At 39.6% G+C, this 18755-nt stretch overlaps 1 protein-coding gene across 2 annotated transcripts in view; it reads left to right on the forward strand.

The window, feature by feature from the left end:
• Positions 1–18755, forward strand: part of pth2rb (parathyroid hormone 2 receptor b) — a 71741-nt gene that overhangs the window by 17609 nt on the left and 35377 nt on the right. For both annotated transcript variants that reach the window (XM_072671528.1, XM_072671529.1), the window contains exons 3-7: positions 338–448; positions 1576–1691; positions 6649–6746; positions 9037–9220; positions 11045–11198. In XM_072671528.1, the coding sequence (XP_072527629.1) occupies positions 338–448; positions 1576–1691; positions 6649–6746; positions 9037–9220; positions 11045–11198 (663 nt within the window). The remainder of the gene's footprint in view (positions 1–337; positions 449–1575; positions 1692–6648; positions 6747–9036; positions 9221–11044; positions 11199–18755) is intronic.

The following is an 18755-nucleotide window of genomic DNA, read 5'->3' on the forward strand; positions in this document are numbered from 1 at the left end:
AGAAGAGTAATTTTATTCCATTATTCACCCACCTACACACACACACACACACACACACACACACACACACACACACACACACTGCTCTTTGAATAGCTGCATGGTGTTACCGCAGTGTTCATTGTGTGAAATTAGTAAAGACATTTTCTCACAGTTAATGATTTTTCAATGTTAATATTAGGTTTGGAATCAGGCTATATCAGAAAGGTATTTTTGGAGAGAGATGCTGTATGAAATATGATGTTGTAATATATAATATACATAAACATATAATTATTAAGACATATACATGTCTAAGTTTAGACAAGTGTGCTGTGTGTTTTGCATGTCCATATAGATGAAGTATGTGCTCCTGGATGGGATGGACTCATCTGCTGGCCCCAGGGCTCGTTAGGGGCCATCACCAAAGTGCCATGCCCCAGCTACGTGTATGACTTCAATCACAACGGTATGACTTTTGCTTTTCTGCGTATTATTGCTGTCACACAAAAATGTTGTATCTCCATTTTTGGCAGTTTTCATATTGTGTCAAAGGTTCATGATGAATGGACCAATAACAATGCTCAAAAATGGCACAGAATTTCTTAATATATTTTTTGTTTTGACTTCCATTTAAAGTTCTCCTAAAGTCCAAACCTCACCCCAATTTCCAGTCAAAACAGCCATTAAATACAGGTTATTAAAATTAATATTTTTAAGTGTCAGGAAAGAAACAGAAAACAAAAGCAGAAAAAAACAGAAAGTTGAATTTGAGCACTTTGCATTTTAAACCAAAGCCTAATGATGTATAAAAAGGACCTTGTGGCAACATAGCCTACATATTCAACATCCAGTCCACCTGTGTGAAAAAGTGATTGCCCCCAAGACTTTGACTGCTTTTGCAATTGTTTCTTACTTTGTCTAAAGGTATTTGTCACTGTATAGTGTACACTGTACAGCAAAATGTGTCCTCCGCATTTAACCCATCTGTGGTAGTGAACACACACACTAGTGAACTAGGGGCAGTGAGTACACACACACCCAGAGCGGTGGGCAACTCCAGCGCCAGGGGAGCAGAGAGGGTAAAGGGCCTTGCTCAAGGGCCCAACAGTGGCAGCTTGTCGAGCCCGGGAATCGAACCCACAACCTTGTTATCGATAGCCCGGCACTCTAACCACTGAGCCACCACTGCCCCCCAAAAAAAGTCTAGGTAGACTTATAGTCAGTTAGTATGCTGTATGTCATTGTCAAGTTGCATGACCCAATTGTGCTTCAACTTCAGTTCTTGGACAGATGATCTGACACTCTGCTGAAGAATTCTCTGATACAGTGTAGAATTTATAATTAGCTCAGTGGCAAGTTCTGATGCACTGTTGTATGATATCCTTAAACAATCATAGTACCACAATAATATTACCACCATCAGTTGTTATGCAGTTGTTTCTTCGCAAAGCAGTGTTAGATTTTTCGGCAAACATAACAAGGTCTCATGTCAGACAAAAGTTCTGCTTAATATTAAGATTAAGATTAATCTGTCCATAACACATTGTACCAGAACCAGGATGACCTCTCTAATACTGTTGTGTCTCGTTGCAGGCTATGCATACCGTAAGTGTGACGTGAATGGGTCTTGGGTGTCAGTGGAAAACAGAACGTGGGTAAATTACTCTGAATGTCTGTGGTTCCTGACACCGGGCAAGGAGAGAGGCAAAGTAAGTGACTGAAATGATCATTAATAGTTTGCTGTTAATTATCTTTTTTTTTTTTTTAGATGAGCCTAAAGTTACCAGCAACTTGACCTCATAATTAGGATAAAAACCTACAACAATTCTACAAATTGTTGCCTAAGATCATTCTTGATTGTTGCCATCCAGTTTGTGAGATAAATGTGGTAATTATGGATAATACATAATAGATAATAAATCATTAAAATACAGTGGGGCTCTCCTGTAGATGATACTAATGAGTAGTAGTAATTCAGTACCAAAATGAGCAGAGAAACTTGCATGTATGTACAAGTATTACGATTTGACGTACAATGACGTACAATTTAATTGTGTAGTATTTTGTAATATTGTATTATTGTAGTCTTTATTAAGCACTATACTATGATATGCATGGCTGATGCATTCTTACAATACATTATTAAATGGTTAAATTATTTAACCATTTGTTTTTGGTGGAGCAGGTAACAGTTATGTTTGATAGAGGTTGCTTTTCTACTCTTACTCTTATAAAGGGAAGTGTTATGAAAACACCCAGCATCAGTGTTGCATCAATGTGTGTGTCAAGGTCGCTACTGTCCAGCATTGCTATAGTGGCATTGCTATCGCAGTGTTAACATTGCTATTGTAGTGTTAGCATCACTACAGTGTTGACCAGCGGCCTTGCCCAGCAACGGCATCGCAGTGTTAAGTTTGCTATCACAGGATTATGCCCAGCATTGGAATCGCAGCATTAACAGTGCATGGCATTATCATCACTACCGCGTACCCAGCACCTGTAATCTTAAAGATCTTCACAGATGATTTCTTGTGTAATGACCGAGGAGAAGGGGTGAGAGCACAGAGCCCTGTGGTACTCTTGCTGCAGCTGCTGCTGCCTGTTGATCAGGAAATCAATGACCTACCGGCAGATGGGATCTGGAACTGAAAGTTTGGACAGTTTGATCTGCAGAGGCTCAGGAACAATGGTGTTAAAAACCAAGCTGAAGTCCACAACCAGAACTTTAGCGTAGGTCCCAGGACTGTCCTAACCCCTTAACACTCAATGGCTTATTACACACAGAATTATTACTCAGTAACTACAGGAACTTCTGTATGAACTGGTGGGGCTATTCTTTGGTAACAGAAATGCAGATGTCCTTGCAGAAGATATATGATGTAACTGTAATTTGGTTCTAGTGTCTCTTCAACAACAGTCCAATATGTGGATTTAAAGCAGCCTTGTAGCTTTACAATGTCTCCACTGGTCCACCTCTTCACTGTCATGACAGTAGGCTTGTTAGTTCAGTTTCTGCCTATACCTTGGGATAAGTTGAATAAGACTGTGGTCAGGATGCCCAAAAGCCACTTGAGTGATGGCATGATGGCCAGCTTTAATAGTTCAGTTGGTCCAGAGTGTTTCCTCCTCTTGTAGCACAAGTGACACATTGTCTGTACTTGGGCATTTCCTACCTTAAATTGGGCGCAGTTAAAGTCTCCAACGATGATGAGTAGACAGTCCAGATTCACTCTTTACCCTTTTATTATCTGATCTGCCAGCAGTTTCAGCGCCCACAACGGGATGTGACTGCCAGCCTGAAAGAAGGAAACTGTCTGAAGGAGAACGGCTTGTGCTGAGTTAAAAAGCATGGCATCGTTGCACAGCATTTGTTGACAAAAAGGCAGATTTCTTCACCTTTGCTCTGCGTCTCTGTTTGCTCCATGCAGCTGAAAGCCAGATAGATGGTGTTTGGGGTCAGGTCTAAGAGCCTGGTCTTCATAAAGCAGAGGGCAGATGAAGCAAAGTCCTTGCTGGTCCTAGTTTTTTCTGTTTTGCTGTAAAGATGGGAAAGCAGTGCGAAATCTGTGGTCGGAGGTTGATTGAGATGTCTGAAGCCTTGCCAAGTTGAGGAGGGCCAGAGCACTCATTGTAAGAATTTCCAAAACATCTGATGGTTTTGGAAAAAACACTGGAAAAGTCTCTGATAAAACCTTGTCCCTGAGGTTCAGTAATTGTTCACAGTTCCAAATAATAATAATAATAATACAAAAAGAATCTGACACATAATTGGCAACAGTAACAAACAAGCACAAGCAAAATATGTAGGAGTAGCACACCAAGACATTCCTCCACAGCTCCTTCTTGACATCCAGTAACCTCAACTTGACATTTAGTGACATGTAGTCTGTTAATACTACATCACATTACGTTAGTACATGAACACTGTATGAATATGCTGTCTGATGTCAGACCTGTGTATTAGAGATGGATGGATCGATTGGCTGTGTATCCGCATCAGACACTTTTCAGCTCAAACAAATGACTCAAGCTCAAATATTTGTAAAATCTTTTAACACAACTAACCGGGAAGCTTGTGATCCCAAGAACCCATCACTCAATACAGTTTCATGTCCAAATATTTGTGGACACCTCTTCTAGGGCTAGAAGGGTGTAAAGCACCTGAGTATTGAGCTGTGGAGCAGTGGAACTGTGTTCTCTAGAATGATGGTTGGTGCCCCATCCAGTACTTTTGGCATGAGTTGAGGAGTTGGGAATGAGGTGTGGAGGTGATCGTTCAACATCCTGACCTCACTAAAGCTCTTGTCGCTGAATGCAATTATATTCTCACAACAATGCTTTAAAATCTAGTAGAAAACCTTCTTTCCTGGACAGTAGAGAGAGTTACTCCAACAAATCAGGTTCATCTCTGAAGAAACAATGTCCCAATACTTAATACCCATTTAGTGAATATATAGCACTGGTAGCACTTCAGGATGACATCCCCGAAGTCAAGATGACAACTGGTATTTGTCTAGACAGGTATTTGAGTTTGTGATTGATGACATCCAGTCATTTTTCTTGGTTGAACAGCCTTATTTCAGACGGCTGATAGAGTGAATCAGCAGAAGCAAAGAAAGTATGTGTAGAAAGTCAGTATTTCAGTACATTGCATTTTTTATCATTAAAGATAACCTTGTGGAAAAACCTTGACTGCAAAACTTCAGAAAGTCGTAAAGAGTGCACAACAGCACACTTGTGGACTGCTCAGACGAGAAGTTTCTTCAGTATGACATACCACTGGAAAGAGCAAAACGTTTAGAAAAAGAAACTCTGCAGCTTAAGCTTTAGATGTTCTTGCTGCAAAAAAAGGAATCAGAAAAATACATGCAGAGCATGAAATACAACACAGATTAAGGGCCACCGTGATAGATAATGGGAGCAATTTTCTTTAGACTCTCTGTGAATTTGATACAAATGAGGAGGCGGCACCAGATGACCTGGATGATGAAATAAGGTTTATAGATTTAGCTGTTGTTCTGCAGACACAAGAAGATAAAGAACTATGTTTTTCTGCCCCCCCTCATTAAAGATGTGCTGCACACACTCTCAACCTAACAGCTTAGGATGAAGCTGCATCGAAAAAGACTTGTCCAACATCGCTATCACTGCGTTAGCACAGCCTGATTTCAACATTATTTGGCAATCTACACTGTTAAAAGTATAAGATCCTTGAGGAACTTTTGGAGGTTCTTCAGTTTTCAGCTTTTCAGCTTTAAGGAACCATTTTCTTCTAAAAATGTATTATTATATTTTTTTATTATATTTTTATTATATTTGAAGTTCCTCCCCTGTTTCAAACTGATAAACCTCCAAAAGTGTCTTATCAAGTATCTTATACTTTTAACAGTGTACATCTATAGAATGGCCTCCTTATTGTGGTTTGAGACAAGTGTAATTCATGCATGCGGATTACACAATGCTAACAGATGAATTACGGCTCCAGTAAGTTAGCTAGCATTAGCCACAGTAGCCTTGTAGCTGTAGTGCAGACTACAGAGCAAAACTGTTGCATAATAATTACGAGACGCTGTAAACTTCCTATTTCTGATTTACAAACAATCGGTCCTACATGTCCGCACTGGCATGGTACGTTAAGGCGTGGCTGTAGTAACCTTTTGGCCCTGCAGTGGAAAAGAGGTCAGTGAGGCACTTTACAGACGGTTTGGGTCAGTGCTAAACAGCCATGAGGTCAAACTATGTCAAACTATCAGCTTTGTCAGTTTCTTGTGGAGAACAAAGAGTAAATGTTCAGAACTCTGTATATAATGACTCTAGGATTGAGAATCGAGAGCACTCTCTGGAACTGAGAAGAATATTAACCCTGACACTGATGGATAACATAAGAACTTTTTTGTCTTTGGAAAGACTGCAAAGAGGGCTGAATAAGAAGCTCTAAGGTTCTTTAAGGATAATGACAGCAGCACTGAATCACTAAATGAGTTTCCCTCAATCAAATGAATTACCTCACCCTAATTAAAAAAGAGAAACATAAAAATTATGAATAATAAATTGTTCAAAAATAATAATAAAAGTATAAAAATAAGTAAGTAAGTTCTTTACTCTTTAAATCCATGACATGGCCTCATAGCATAGTAAATACACATTTTTGGAGCTTTCAAAATTTTTATTTGTTTCATTTGGTAGACACCCCATACCTTTTGGATCCCTTATCCACATTTCCACTTGGTTGAGGGTCCCTAGAGAACAAATAAGCCATATAAATCCCATACATCCCACAAATTCTCAAACTAAGCTGATGACCAAGGGGTTGTTTTTAGAAAATTCAGAACTACAATATACATACAAAAGTATTGGGATGCCTGCTGATTCATCATCTCTTCTGAAATCAAGAACAAAGAACACAGTTCTACTGCTCCACAGCTCAATGCCTGGGGGCTTTATACCCCTCTATCCCGCGCCTGCCATTAGGCATGTTGCTAATAGGTTCATGTTTATCTGCTCTAGAGAGTTCTATTCTATTGGCAGTACTTCTCTACAGGGACTAGACAAGCATTTGCACATCATTAAACCTCAAGTAATCATCAATGCTTTGGATTAGGTTCCAGTTACATTGTTTTGACAGTAACCATTTCATATGTCTGCATCTCTTTGTCTCTTTTCCAGAGGGACTTTTTTGAGAGACTGCACATCATGTACACAGTTGGCTACGCCGTCTCCTTCAGCTCCTTACTGGTGGCCATTTTTATCATCGGCTATTTCAGGTACTGCATCAGAAGCTGGTTTAAAAAAAAAAACCCTCAAGCGGTACTTGTACGCTGGAGAACAGTGAAGTGGTTCAGTAGAAACGTGACATATGCAGTGGATAAATTAGAGGAGATGAAGCCTAACTCAATTGTAGAAGCGTCTACTTACAGCTTCCCGAGACATGTATTTGTGTAATGAAATGTTGGCATATTGGTGACATGTAAATCAGTTGTTTTGCCAAAAGAAATGGTTGTGGACTTTAACAGGTTTCTGTTACTTTAACTTTAGGATATGTGAAGTTTTATCAGCCTATTGTATCCTGAATACTGGATAATGAATCAAACCATCCCCATCCAACCTAACTTTGCCTGTCAGTTTGCCTACGGTTAGGCTAGGTCATTAAGGAAATGCCAATAGCAGCGACATGTTCAGAGTTTCCCATGTTACATAGAGGAGACTGCGAATGTGAAAAGACTTGATTTAGGATTCACACAGAAACATGAAGGCATCGGGTGAATACTTCACAGAGAGCCAAAGGAAAACAAATCCTACTGATTATGCAACAAGACACAGGTCATTGTGAGTGGGCAGTCACACAGTTGAGCCAGAGCCAGTGTAATCTGTGTGATCTGACCAGGAAAAGTGCAGAGGCTAATAGGATACAGCCTTATATGTAGCTTTATATTTATACAGTAATGAGATACCCATAGTCTACACTTTCCCGCTTATTGAGAATATCTGCCTCCTGCTATGTGTATTCACTGGCAACGTCTTGCCAGTGTGCTAACAGGTATATGCAAACGTTTGGGTTACTCTGGGCCAAATTACACATTTCTTTACAGAAAACAAGTGCACGCAAAAGTACACACAACATCTATACAGTTACTTTATATTTGATTGATTCATTCATAGACTTAATGAAGTCGGCAGGTCAAGAATTATCATTAGGTACTGTCGGGTCATGACACTATCAGACATATACGACATACTAACATATGCCAGAGGACTTTTAGAGATACCTTAGACAATTTGTCAATGCCCACAAATGATTTTGCAAGGACTAAGAATCTTGCATGGTCACCATTTGTCAGACAGGAACTATAATCCCAGTTCCATATTGGGACGTTGTGTAAAACCTACATAAAAACAGATTACGATGATTTGACCCTTTTTGACCCAAATTCAATTGAATACACTACAAAGACAAGATATATTTTATGTAATATTTAACAGATTAACGTTATTGTTCTTTTGCAAATTCACTCTTTTTGAGTTGATGCCTACAACACGTTCCAAAGAAGTTGGGACAAGAGACTGGGAAAAAACAAACAAAAGACTGGGAAAGTTGAGGAATGCTCAAAAAACACCTACTTGGAACATTGCACAGGTGAACAGGTTAATTGGAAACAGGCAGTGTCAGTGAATGATTGGGTATAAAGGGAGCATCCTCAGGCTCAGTTGTTCACAAGCAAGGATATGGCGAGGTTCACCACTTTGTGAACAACTGCATGAGCAAATATCTCAATATGCAATTGCAAGGGATTTAGAGATATCATCGTCTATAGATTATAATATCAAAAGATTCCGTGAATCTGGTGAAATCTTTGCAAGCGGCAAGGCTGAAAACCAATAATAAATGCCTGTGCCCTTCGATCCCTCAGGCGGCACTGCATTAAAAATCGGCATCAATGGATATTACATTGCATTACACATTTTTGGATTTTTACAGGCATTAAATTCAAAATGAATTAAAAATAAATAAAAAAACGTTGTCTGTTTGAACATTAAATATCTTGTCTTTGTTGTGTATTCAGTTGAATATGGGTTGAAAAGGATTTGCAAATCATTGTATTCTGTGTTTATGTAGGTTTTACACAACATCCCAGCTTGGAACTGGGATTGTACATTGGGATTGTAAATTTACAAGAAGAAAAACTGTTAATGAATGGAGCAGAAACGGAAGCCAACAAATACTGATTATATTATTTAGGCTGTTAAAAACTTCATGTTAGGATAATTACAAAATCTTGTTCAGCAAATGATCTGGTCAGTATGATCAGCAGCAAGAGTGAACACTGTGTGTTCTTGTGACTTGCTCTTATAGACTTCAACACCAAGGCCAGGCAGTCAACCAATACATAAAATACTTCTGCATACCTGGATCAGTCACAAGAAATGTCCTGCCAACAACAGTCCTGTAGTCAGAATCTGACCGCTGGTGAAAGACAACAGGAAGACTGCTATGGAAATGCATTAAGTTTGCATTTGTATTAAGTAGATTGGTTTCCTTCTGCCTCTTGTACACAGGCGTCTTCACTGCACCAGGAATTACATCCACATGCACCTGTTTGTGTCCTTCATGCTCCGTGCCATCAGCATCTTTGTGAAGGACCGGGTGTTGTACGCTAATGGTGGAGTGCAGCAGTATGACGCCATGCTCATGGACGACATCAACACCGTCTCCATAGGCCCTCTAGACAAGACTCAGTATGTAAGTCCTGCAAAGGGCCCCTATCATGGTAAAAGTGTTTCAGTCTGGACTGCTTTTTGAACAAAATGCAGTACAGCACAGCCGATCAGAACAGAGGTTGGTCTTGGTCATTTAGTTTTATTTGGTTAATTTGTCGATTTCGTTGATTTAATTAGATTTGTTTGCCAGTTTGATCCTGCCAGTTAAACTGTTCATCCAACGTTCAACTACTATAACAGTTTTAGCCAGTTATGGCCCAAAATAGAAATGCTTTTCACAATTGAGCATTTCACATGTTAGGCTGTAATGTAGGACAGTTGTAGTCTAGAATTCAAATTACATGGAAAACCTTAAATGTGATGGCTGTCGCAGAGCCAGTTTTGGCCCACAGTGTTTCCATAACTGATCCATGAGTGCCATGAATCTGTTATCGGGCTGTAAACTGGCTGTTTTTGAGGTAATAACCAAATATCATACCAGAGAAAGAAAAACAACCTGTTTAAGTTCAAAGGTTAAAAAATAACCACATAAAAATGATTATATAAAATTTTAATTACAACTCACTCAGCACAAATTTAAGAAGTGGCCTCTCAAACGCCCAGTTTGGAGGTTCAGTTAAGGTTTCCACTGAAAATGAGACACTCGTTATGTGAGCTTAGGCTCAGGCTGCTGAATGTCTCATGAGAAGACAGCTAAAGCTTCAGATGTCAGACTCAGTACGTTCCCATCTGTACGGAATGTGTAAAAATCTTTGAATATTGCCAGCTTGACATACTATCTCAAGTGCATGTAGCATTATGGTAATATCACATTAGCTTTTGGAGTGTTTGAAGATTTCATGATGTGGATGTGGGAAATGACATATACATACAATTCTGTTGCTATGCATTATTTACACCCACAGAACATGGGCCAGGATGCTCACAGGAAAATTTACAGGAGGTCATTTTCATTGCTAATAGGGATCATTTGGATATTTCAGAATTGATGTAGATTAACTTTAACCTCTGGGCCTTGATATTTTAATATTGGAGCTTGGTTGGGTGCTAGTTCTCTAGGAGCTGGAATGAGTTTTGCACTGCAGTACTTTGTAGAAGTAGAGCCCCAGTAAAGTAAGTTAATTCGACATTAGACTAGGGCTGAAAATAGCAGGTAGTACCATTTATAGTGGTTGAACATTGGATGAGCTAAAAATGTTTAATCTTTGAGTCTTTTTAATGGGCTCAGTGAAGACTTCTTTCAAAGTGATAGAATTGGGGCATGTTGGCAGGTTAAGGCATTGTACCGTGAACCAAGCTTAAAGATATTGTAAGAACTGAAAACGTAACTGGATGAGTCTTTGTTTCATTGGTTGATAGAGCTCATCAAAGTTTAGTTCTTAAATCTATGACAAACACGGTTCTTTATGGAACCAAAAGTGGGTCTTTTCTGGCATCGCTCAGTAAACCTTTTGTAGCACTGTTATTGCTGTGTTATTGAGTGCACTGGGCTTTTTTACTGGATGCACTGATATTTTCAAACATGTTTGAAATTCTGTGCAAAGTCTGAGCTCCTCTACAACATGAGCATCAGTCAATGAAAGCAAAATACAAAATTCAGAATCCCAAATTCAAAACAGGGCAAAGGGGTTTTTGGACAAAGGATGTGTGAAGATTGACTGGTTGAATTGGTGAGTTTTTATATTGTGATTGTAATATGCCTCAGTATATTCAGAATTATTAATAAAAAAAATTACTATTGTTATTCAAGTTTCAAGCTTCAAGCATGCAGTGCTATAACCCTATTGGTATTATTGTTGTTATCTTGCTGTGTTTATGGAACCCATTGTGTGGTTCATTTGAACAGGTTGGGTGTAAGATCACGGTCCTGCTCTTTATCTACTTCCTGGCAACCAACTACTACTGGATCTTGGTGGAAGGACTGTACCTCCATAGTCTCATCTTCATGGCCTTTTTCTCTGACTCCAAGTACCTTTGGGGCTTCACGCTTATAGGATGGGGTAAGTGCAAATATGTACATTTTTGGACAAAAAATGAGTTTGTTTAAGGTGGTAGGAGTAACATAGAAGGAAGCAGCTGAATCTGATGCGTACAATCATATGGATCTACTAGCAGTGGCAATAATCCCAGTCTAGAAGAGATTCTTGTCATTTTTGAGCCACTCTGCTCCACATGGTAAGGTAAAGGTGCATGTATTTGTCACTGTACAGTGAAATGTGTCCTCCGCATTTAACTCATCTGTGGTAGTGAACACACACACACACACGAACTAGGGGCAGTGAGTACACACACATGCAGAGCGGTGGGCAGCCAACTCCAGCGCCCCAGGAAGCAGAGAGGGTAAAGGGCCTTGCTCAAGGGCCCAACAGTGGCAGCTTGCCGAGCCCGGGAATCGAACCCACAACCCTGTTATCAATAGCCCGGCATTCTAACCGCTGAGCCACCACTGCCCCAAACTGCTATGCAGAGTGTTTTTTCAAATATTGGTGGCAAAGAGCCTCCACTGACTTCTAGAAGCAGTTTTTGCCTGAAGGCCAAGCTATTCACATTCACAAGCTATGAAACTCGCAAGCGATCCCTTTCTGTCAGTTTCGTCTTTCGGCCACAAATCTGACATACATTTCCTGTAGACTTCCTGTAGTATTTCTGCCATTGCTGGTAGTTTTGTAGGACCTTATGCTCTGATACACCTGCAGATTTAGCTGCTTCCATCACACTGTGACCTTAGACACGCTCAAATGCAGTCACTCCTTTTTCCATCATTAACATCTGCTTTGCAACCCAATTTCCAACATCCAACGAGACACTCACGGCACTATACCATCTCTTCTCAATCTATGAATTGTTGCACACCCCACAAGTATTTATAGCCCAGTCATCCATGTGCGAAAATCTGCAAGCGCCTGAAGTTCCTATCATCTTCAATGCAAAGGGATTATTTTTTATGTTGGGGGAGTTCAAATAAAAAAAAAAAAAATAAATAAATAAAAAGATCGAAATCAATAATGCTTTAAATAAGATACATTTCTGAAAATAGTTCACAAAATGAAGCACCAAAGGTGCAGAAATCCCTCACACATTAAAATAAACATTTTTATTAACTCCGAAGACATAAACACACTTCTGTAGAAGGCACAGAAGCAATAAACTCAAAATATATTTTTTTAATTCAACAGTGAACAAGTTAGACTAGATTTGTATGTAGAAGATTATTCAGCTTGACTGTGAAGCTTAGCTCTCCACTGTGAAAGACAACATTTCAGGATGACTCAGGAAGCTGAACATCTGTCCATTTTAATGCATTAAGTGTCTTGAAATTTCTTCTTTCATAGTGGAAAGCTTACAGACTCTTATTGTCTTATATATATATATATATATATATATATATATATATATATATATATTATATAAATATATATATGTTCCTAAAAACCTGAACAGTGTGATTTTACCCTGTAGGGTTCACTAGGTTCCACAGATGGCAAACCTTATCTTAATAAGGTAGCAGTAAGAAATACTGCAGCTGATATTCAATACGTTTCACACTGTGCGGAAACAAACTGTGACCAAGTGATCAGTTCGGCATTGCGGTGCATTTAACGAGCTGATGTAGTCTCTCTCACACAGGTTTTACTATTTGAAAATCACCCCCCCAGGCATTTTGATTGGTTCTGCTGCTGAGTTTGACCGTCCTCCGAGCAGAAATGGAGATCTTGATTGGTTCTCCCACTGTTTAAGCTCCCCACAGCTGATATGGAGTGGTTGCACCACTGAGTTAGACTGAATGTTCGCGTCTGTAGGGCAGCACTATGTGCCGTTTGAAGAGATTTAATATTTGTACTTCGAACAATGGTGGGCATACCATTACACAAAAATGATTACACAAAAAAAACCAAGCTCTATTGTTAATGGTTATGATTTCATTTCTTGCCGCATTTGCCTTTAAAATATACCCAGACGGAACTATGAATAGAAGAAGCACTGTGCTCTGCAGGTTCTGCAAGAAAAAGATTCCAGAGTACTTCAAGCCTGAGATATCACCTCAGCGTAAAGCATTTTCTTGTATACTCTGAGGTCCAACTGATGCTAGAGCTAGCAGCCAGCCTTGTTACACTGGATCTGGCCTTCAAACGCAGACTAAGCCAAACCCAATTGCAAAATCGATAGCTGTGGACTATAGACCAGGGCTAGCCAAGGTTTTACAGATTAAGATAAATATAGAGATGTAGAACTAAGTCTAAGTCTATGCCAGTTATTAATTAATAGATTTTCTTACCTGTTAAAATGAATTTGAATTGTACATTTTTTTATACTTTTAGACAAAACAAGACAACCATATTGACATATTCCGCTTTTATCCCATCCGTGCAGTGAACTCACACACACACGTACCAGTGAAACACACAGTGGACAGTGAGCACACATGCCCTGAGCGATGGGCAGCCATTGCTGCAGCGCCTGGGGAGCAGAGAGGGTGTCGTCAATAGCCCGGAGCTCTAACCGCTGAGCCACCACTGCCTCTTTATAACATTTGTATAGCAAAAAGTGATAAATGTGATTCATTTAGATTCATTCATCACACAGCATGTAGTAATTAGATGCATTTTTAATTACTTGACAGCATTTGTATTTATCTGTATATACACACACACATACATACATAAATTGTCATATAGATAACTACATATAACAGAGAGGTGCAACCTTAAAAGCAATAAAACAGATATTTAATACATTACTTCCTTTGATTAGTTTTAAAAAGAACATTTAAAAGCCAAGTATTCTTATGAACTCTAATCTAACTGACCTTCACATTTTACTGCCATTCATATTCATACAAATGGTAAAACATGAATGGAAATCATCATTTTTCAGTATAAGGTCAAGCTGATAAACAAGAGACACACTGCCTCAGAGCCTTTTGTGCTCATCTTATCCAAGGGCACAAATAATGGAGGACACTGTGTCAAACACTTTTAAACAGACCTGAGTATGCTTTGATTTTGTAATCCCTTTTTGTCTTCAGACAAAAACAGACTCCTCAATAGTTTGTGAACTTGATCTGAAATGTCCTTGAAATGTGTGTTATCAATGTAAAACAAAGCCTTGTACCATTGCATCACAACTGGCTGTAGTTTGGATGTATTACTCGCACATGTATTTATGGGAACATGGATGTCAGGGGGTAGGAGAAAGACCCAATAAACCATGGCTGAGAATAAACCATAGGCTTTCGAATAGGAGGAGACATTTCAGTGGTTGAAATTTGAACAGGAAAGCTCAGACATGGCTTTTGTATTATGGAAAACCCCACCCTTCTATAAAAAGAGCCAGTCAGTTGTTAGCAATCTCAAGGCCAGTCTAGTTAAGATCAGTCTTAGAACACTAATTTAGAGATCTAAATAGTACAATACTAAGATATTAAAAACATTTTATTTGAAAATAAGCTAACGTGATGCTACTATAAATTAAATAATAATAACAATAATAACATTCAATGTACAATATGCTCTAAGAATGTCCCAGTCTAGTTATTTTGCCCCCTGACCCCATACAAGTAGTCATAGCACTTTTCAACTGGATAGGGCCTTTAGTTTGCTGTCATGAGTGAAGTTGGCAATAGTCCAAGGGTAACAACCTAGAAAGTAATACAGATACAGATGGGGCAGTGGTGGCTCAGCGGTTAGAGTGCTGGGATATCGATAACAGGGTTGTGGGTTTGATTCCCAGGCTCGGCAAGCTGCCACTGTTGGGCCCTTGAGCAAGGCCCTTTACCCTCTCTGCTCCCCAGGCGCTGGAGTTGGCTGCCTACCGCTCAGGGTGTGTGTGTGTGTGTGTACTCACTGCCCCTAACGTGTGAGTGTGTGTTCACTACCAGATGGGTTAAATGCGGAGGACACATTTACGTGCACCTTTAGATACAGCTTGGGTGACTCATTTATTTACTGAGTCACCCAAGCTGTATCTCATTTATTTACTACGGCAACCAAATAAAACCAGGTTGCAAAGCTACTTATGTTCATTTATACACAGAGGAGACAGTATGAAGCACTGTGTAGAGTTACCACACAACAGCAGAATAGAGGAACCCTGTATTTTAAGGCTCAGTGGCTGCAGCACACGCCATCTTTCCAACTCAGTTCTTTTGTACAAGCGATTAAAGGCACAGCATAAATCCGGCTGTCACACCCCACACCCCCCTGGAGAGACAAAGGCTGTTCTCAGCAATGCACAACTGAGAAACAATCTTAACAGATCTTATCAACCATATAGGATATGGATACACAACATTATCTGGCATGCATGCCAGTACAGAGCCCATAGAATGCTATTAACCATTCAGAAATGCAATGAATAGTGTGATTTGATGTACAGGAGATGCTTCAAGCAGGCACTCTGAAGACTCTGAGTACATGGGCTCAGGGGCATCTGGATCTTGAATATTAGGGTCAACAAAGGAACTGTCTACAAGTGCTCTATGTGGGGTCACGTATGCTATGTATGTTGGTGACAGCGATGTCCAGACGTCTGGAAGGGCTGCAAGTTCATGGCATGGAAGACACAAGCTTCTTGTCTGTATCCACTTTAGCGAGCCTATGTGAAACATCCTAAAGGTTTTGGGTGACATACTGTGGTACATTGGTACTAGCATAGCTATGAAATTGTGCTGCATTTTGTAATGCGTGGCAGTGGGACCCAAAAATGCACTCCAACATCTTTCCAAGTGTTTTGGGGGGGGGGGGGGGGGGGGCTACTGGATTGTGAGCATGGATGTGCCTTTGATATATCTGCCTACCTGTGTTTTGACCCATGTCTGTTCTGACCATGAATTTTGGATTGACCCCAATCAAGCTGCTCTGCACATGCAGCCTGCCTTAACCCAGTCAATTGGGCTTATAGTGTTCCAACATTCCCATGCAAACCCAATCAGTGATGTGATCAGTGCTGAGGACAGAGTGCTGCAGATGTGGAGAAACCACTTTGGAAGAAAAACAACAAATCCTTTCAAAAAAAAGGGTCGCAGAGAACAATAATAATGCTTGTGTTTACGGTCGGTGAATCAGCGGCCTTATTATGCTGTTGTCAAGGACAGTGTGTTATTAACACGTTATAATTATAGCTCTGTTTGTTCTGCCTAGCAGGCGCTCCTGCTGCGCCTTCTTCTTCAGACGCTCAGCCACTGTAATTGCTGACCCGAGTCCAGCATATTGCCTGTGAGGATGAAAGTTTGAGTGGATGGTGGTGTACTTCAGTACTCTTTGTACCTTAGCTGATGTTTAGCTTTTTGCATTGTTGTCTTTTCTCTTTCTTCCTTTTTTTCTGAGATGTTTGCACGGGAAATTGTTGAATATGCTTGTGCTTGTGCGAGCGGTGCAATCTGGTAAAGCGCTGAGAACTCCAGTGGAGCTCGTTACAAAAGGAAGCTAATGCACTTTCACACTTTCTTTTCCTCTTATATTCTCACACACATACAATGGACATACAGCAAGGTTAAAGATGTCAGTCCAAAAGTAATTTCCTTCCAGCCTGGGTTTTTTCTTCTATTCTCTTTTCTCATTATCTTTTTTATATGATCTTCTCTTCCTATATTTGTACTCTCTGGCATATATAAGGAAGCCTCCATTTTTATTATTCTCACTGTTTACCCTATCTAGTCCACACCGACTTAGTTTTGTAGACCTCACTGACAGCTCCTTATACAGCCTCCATATCTCTGAATTTCCCACCAGTTCATTTTGATTGGCTTCATTTATTTGCAACTTCTGCTCAGTGCACAGCATCTCTCTGTGAAGCCGAATGGGCAGCTTTGAAGTGCTAATGCTGAGAGGAAGGGAAGGAAGGAGCCTGTTTTTAGAAGCTGAATGGCAACATGGAATTCAGGCAACAAGTGTCTGAACAGGCCTTTTTTTAACATTTCTGGGTCGTTGCTTCTGGCAGGGTCTTTAAGCTCAGGAAAATGCACAGAAAAAGACACTTTAATGTATATATTTAAAAACATTATATATTTGATCATGTATCTTTATTCCACTGTTAAATATAACATGCTATAATGTTAATAATAACATGCCACTTTTGATTCCAGTGAGAACAAAATAGAGTTGTGTGAGTGTTAAAAACCTTTACACTGGCATGAATGTGAAGAACCTACATCTTTCACTTCTCAAGTGGTTCTTCTACAGCATGACTCAAAGAACCAGCTGTAGGACCTTTATGTTTAAGGGTGTATGATACACGCAGTTGTCCAGTGTTTTTATATTTTATAAAAGCTCATTGTGGTGTCATGTATTACAATAATGTTGTCCATATTTTGCCCTTTATATTTATATTATATTTTTGCCCATTAATAAATGTTAAGTGTTTGACTGGTCTAGCGTCAGGCCGTGATAGAAAATTAGAGTAGAGTCTTTTGTGTCTCTCCCAGACCCTCTGCCAGATCAAACACCGGACACTGTAGAGTATAGTATGAACCAGTATGAAATTTCTTGTAAATCAATAGAGGAATTGACTTTAGGGGTGAGCATGCACCAAAATAACAAACAGAACAACAAAATCAAAACACAACTACCCAGGCCTGAAAGAGACTTAGAGAGAAACGAAACCGAGAGAAACAAAATTTACAAAATGAGAAAAGGTAACTAAATCAAAAATGCACACCTCCTACCTATCTCCAAAGATATATAACAATGGGGGAGGAACAAGCCCTAAACATCTGTCTGGGTCAGGCTTTTCCAGGCTATCATGTGACAGAGATGCCCTTAGTGGTTGTGCCAGACATTGGAATTTAGATGAGGGCTTTAATAATAATAATAATAATAATAATAATAATAATAATAATATATGTATAATGTAAAGGTTCTTCACCCACAGCTTCTCCTTTTTATGGCATCGCTCAAAGAACCGTTCATAGCACCTTTGTTTTTAAAGAGTGTACAGCTAATTCTCGCATGGAATTGGCTTTATGTAAGAAGAAGTCATTGTACACCAAAGACTAAAATGTAGATCTGCCGGTACTGTGTACTAGTGAGTACCAGCCCACTTCCAGCTCTGGTTTACAGCACAAAAATAGAAATCTTATTAAAGCAGCTTTATGCGAGAATTAGTTTTTTACTCCTAGGCTCCCCCTACAGTCGGGAAATATGATTTGCACTTTGAGCCACCTCTAAGGAACATGCTTCACACATGTATTTCTGAACAAGCTGAGAGATACAGAAAGAAGTAGGTGGACTGAGGCAGTATAGTCATGCCCGCTTCACCACAGTTAGCACAGAGCAGTAACGACAGCAGCACTATTCTCACTATTACAGGTCAGTGAAGGACCAACATGATTTAGAAGCAGTTATATTAAAGTAGAAATGCTACATAGTGTTGCTTTAAGTAAATTGTGAGTAACTATGTCTTACCTGTTTAGCGCTCACTCACTTTTATTTCCTTAATTAAAGTACCTTTATTCATTCATTTGGTTTTATAGTTCTTCATGGTTGACTCTGGGGCGGGGTAGTTATGTCCAGTCTAGCAGAAATAAAGACGTACTATAAACACAATGCAATAAAATATTG

This window comes from Salminus brasiliensis, chromosome 25 (genome assembly GCF_030463535.1).
Source record: "Salminus brasiliensis chromosome 25, fSalBra1.hap2, whole genome shotgun sequence".
NCBI lineage: Eukaryota > Metazoa > Chordata > Actinopteri > Characiformes > Bryconidae > Salminus > Salminus brasiliensis.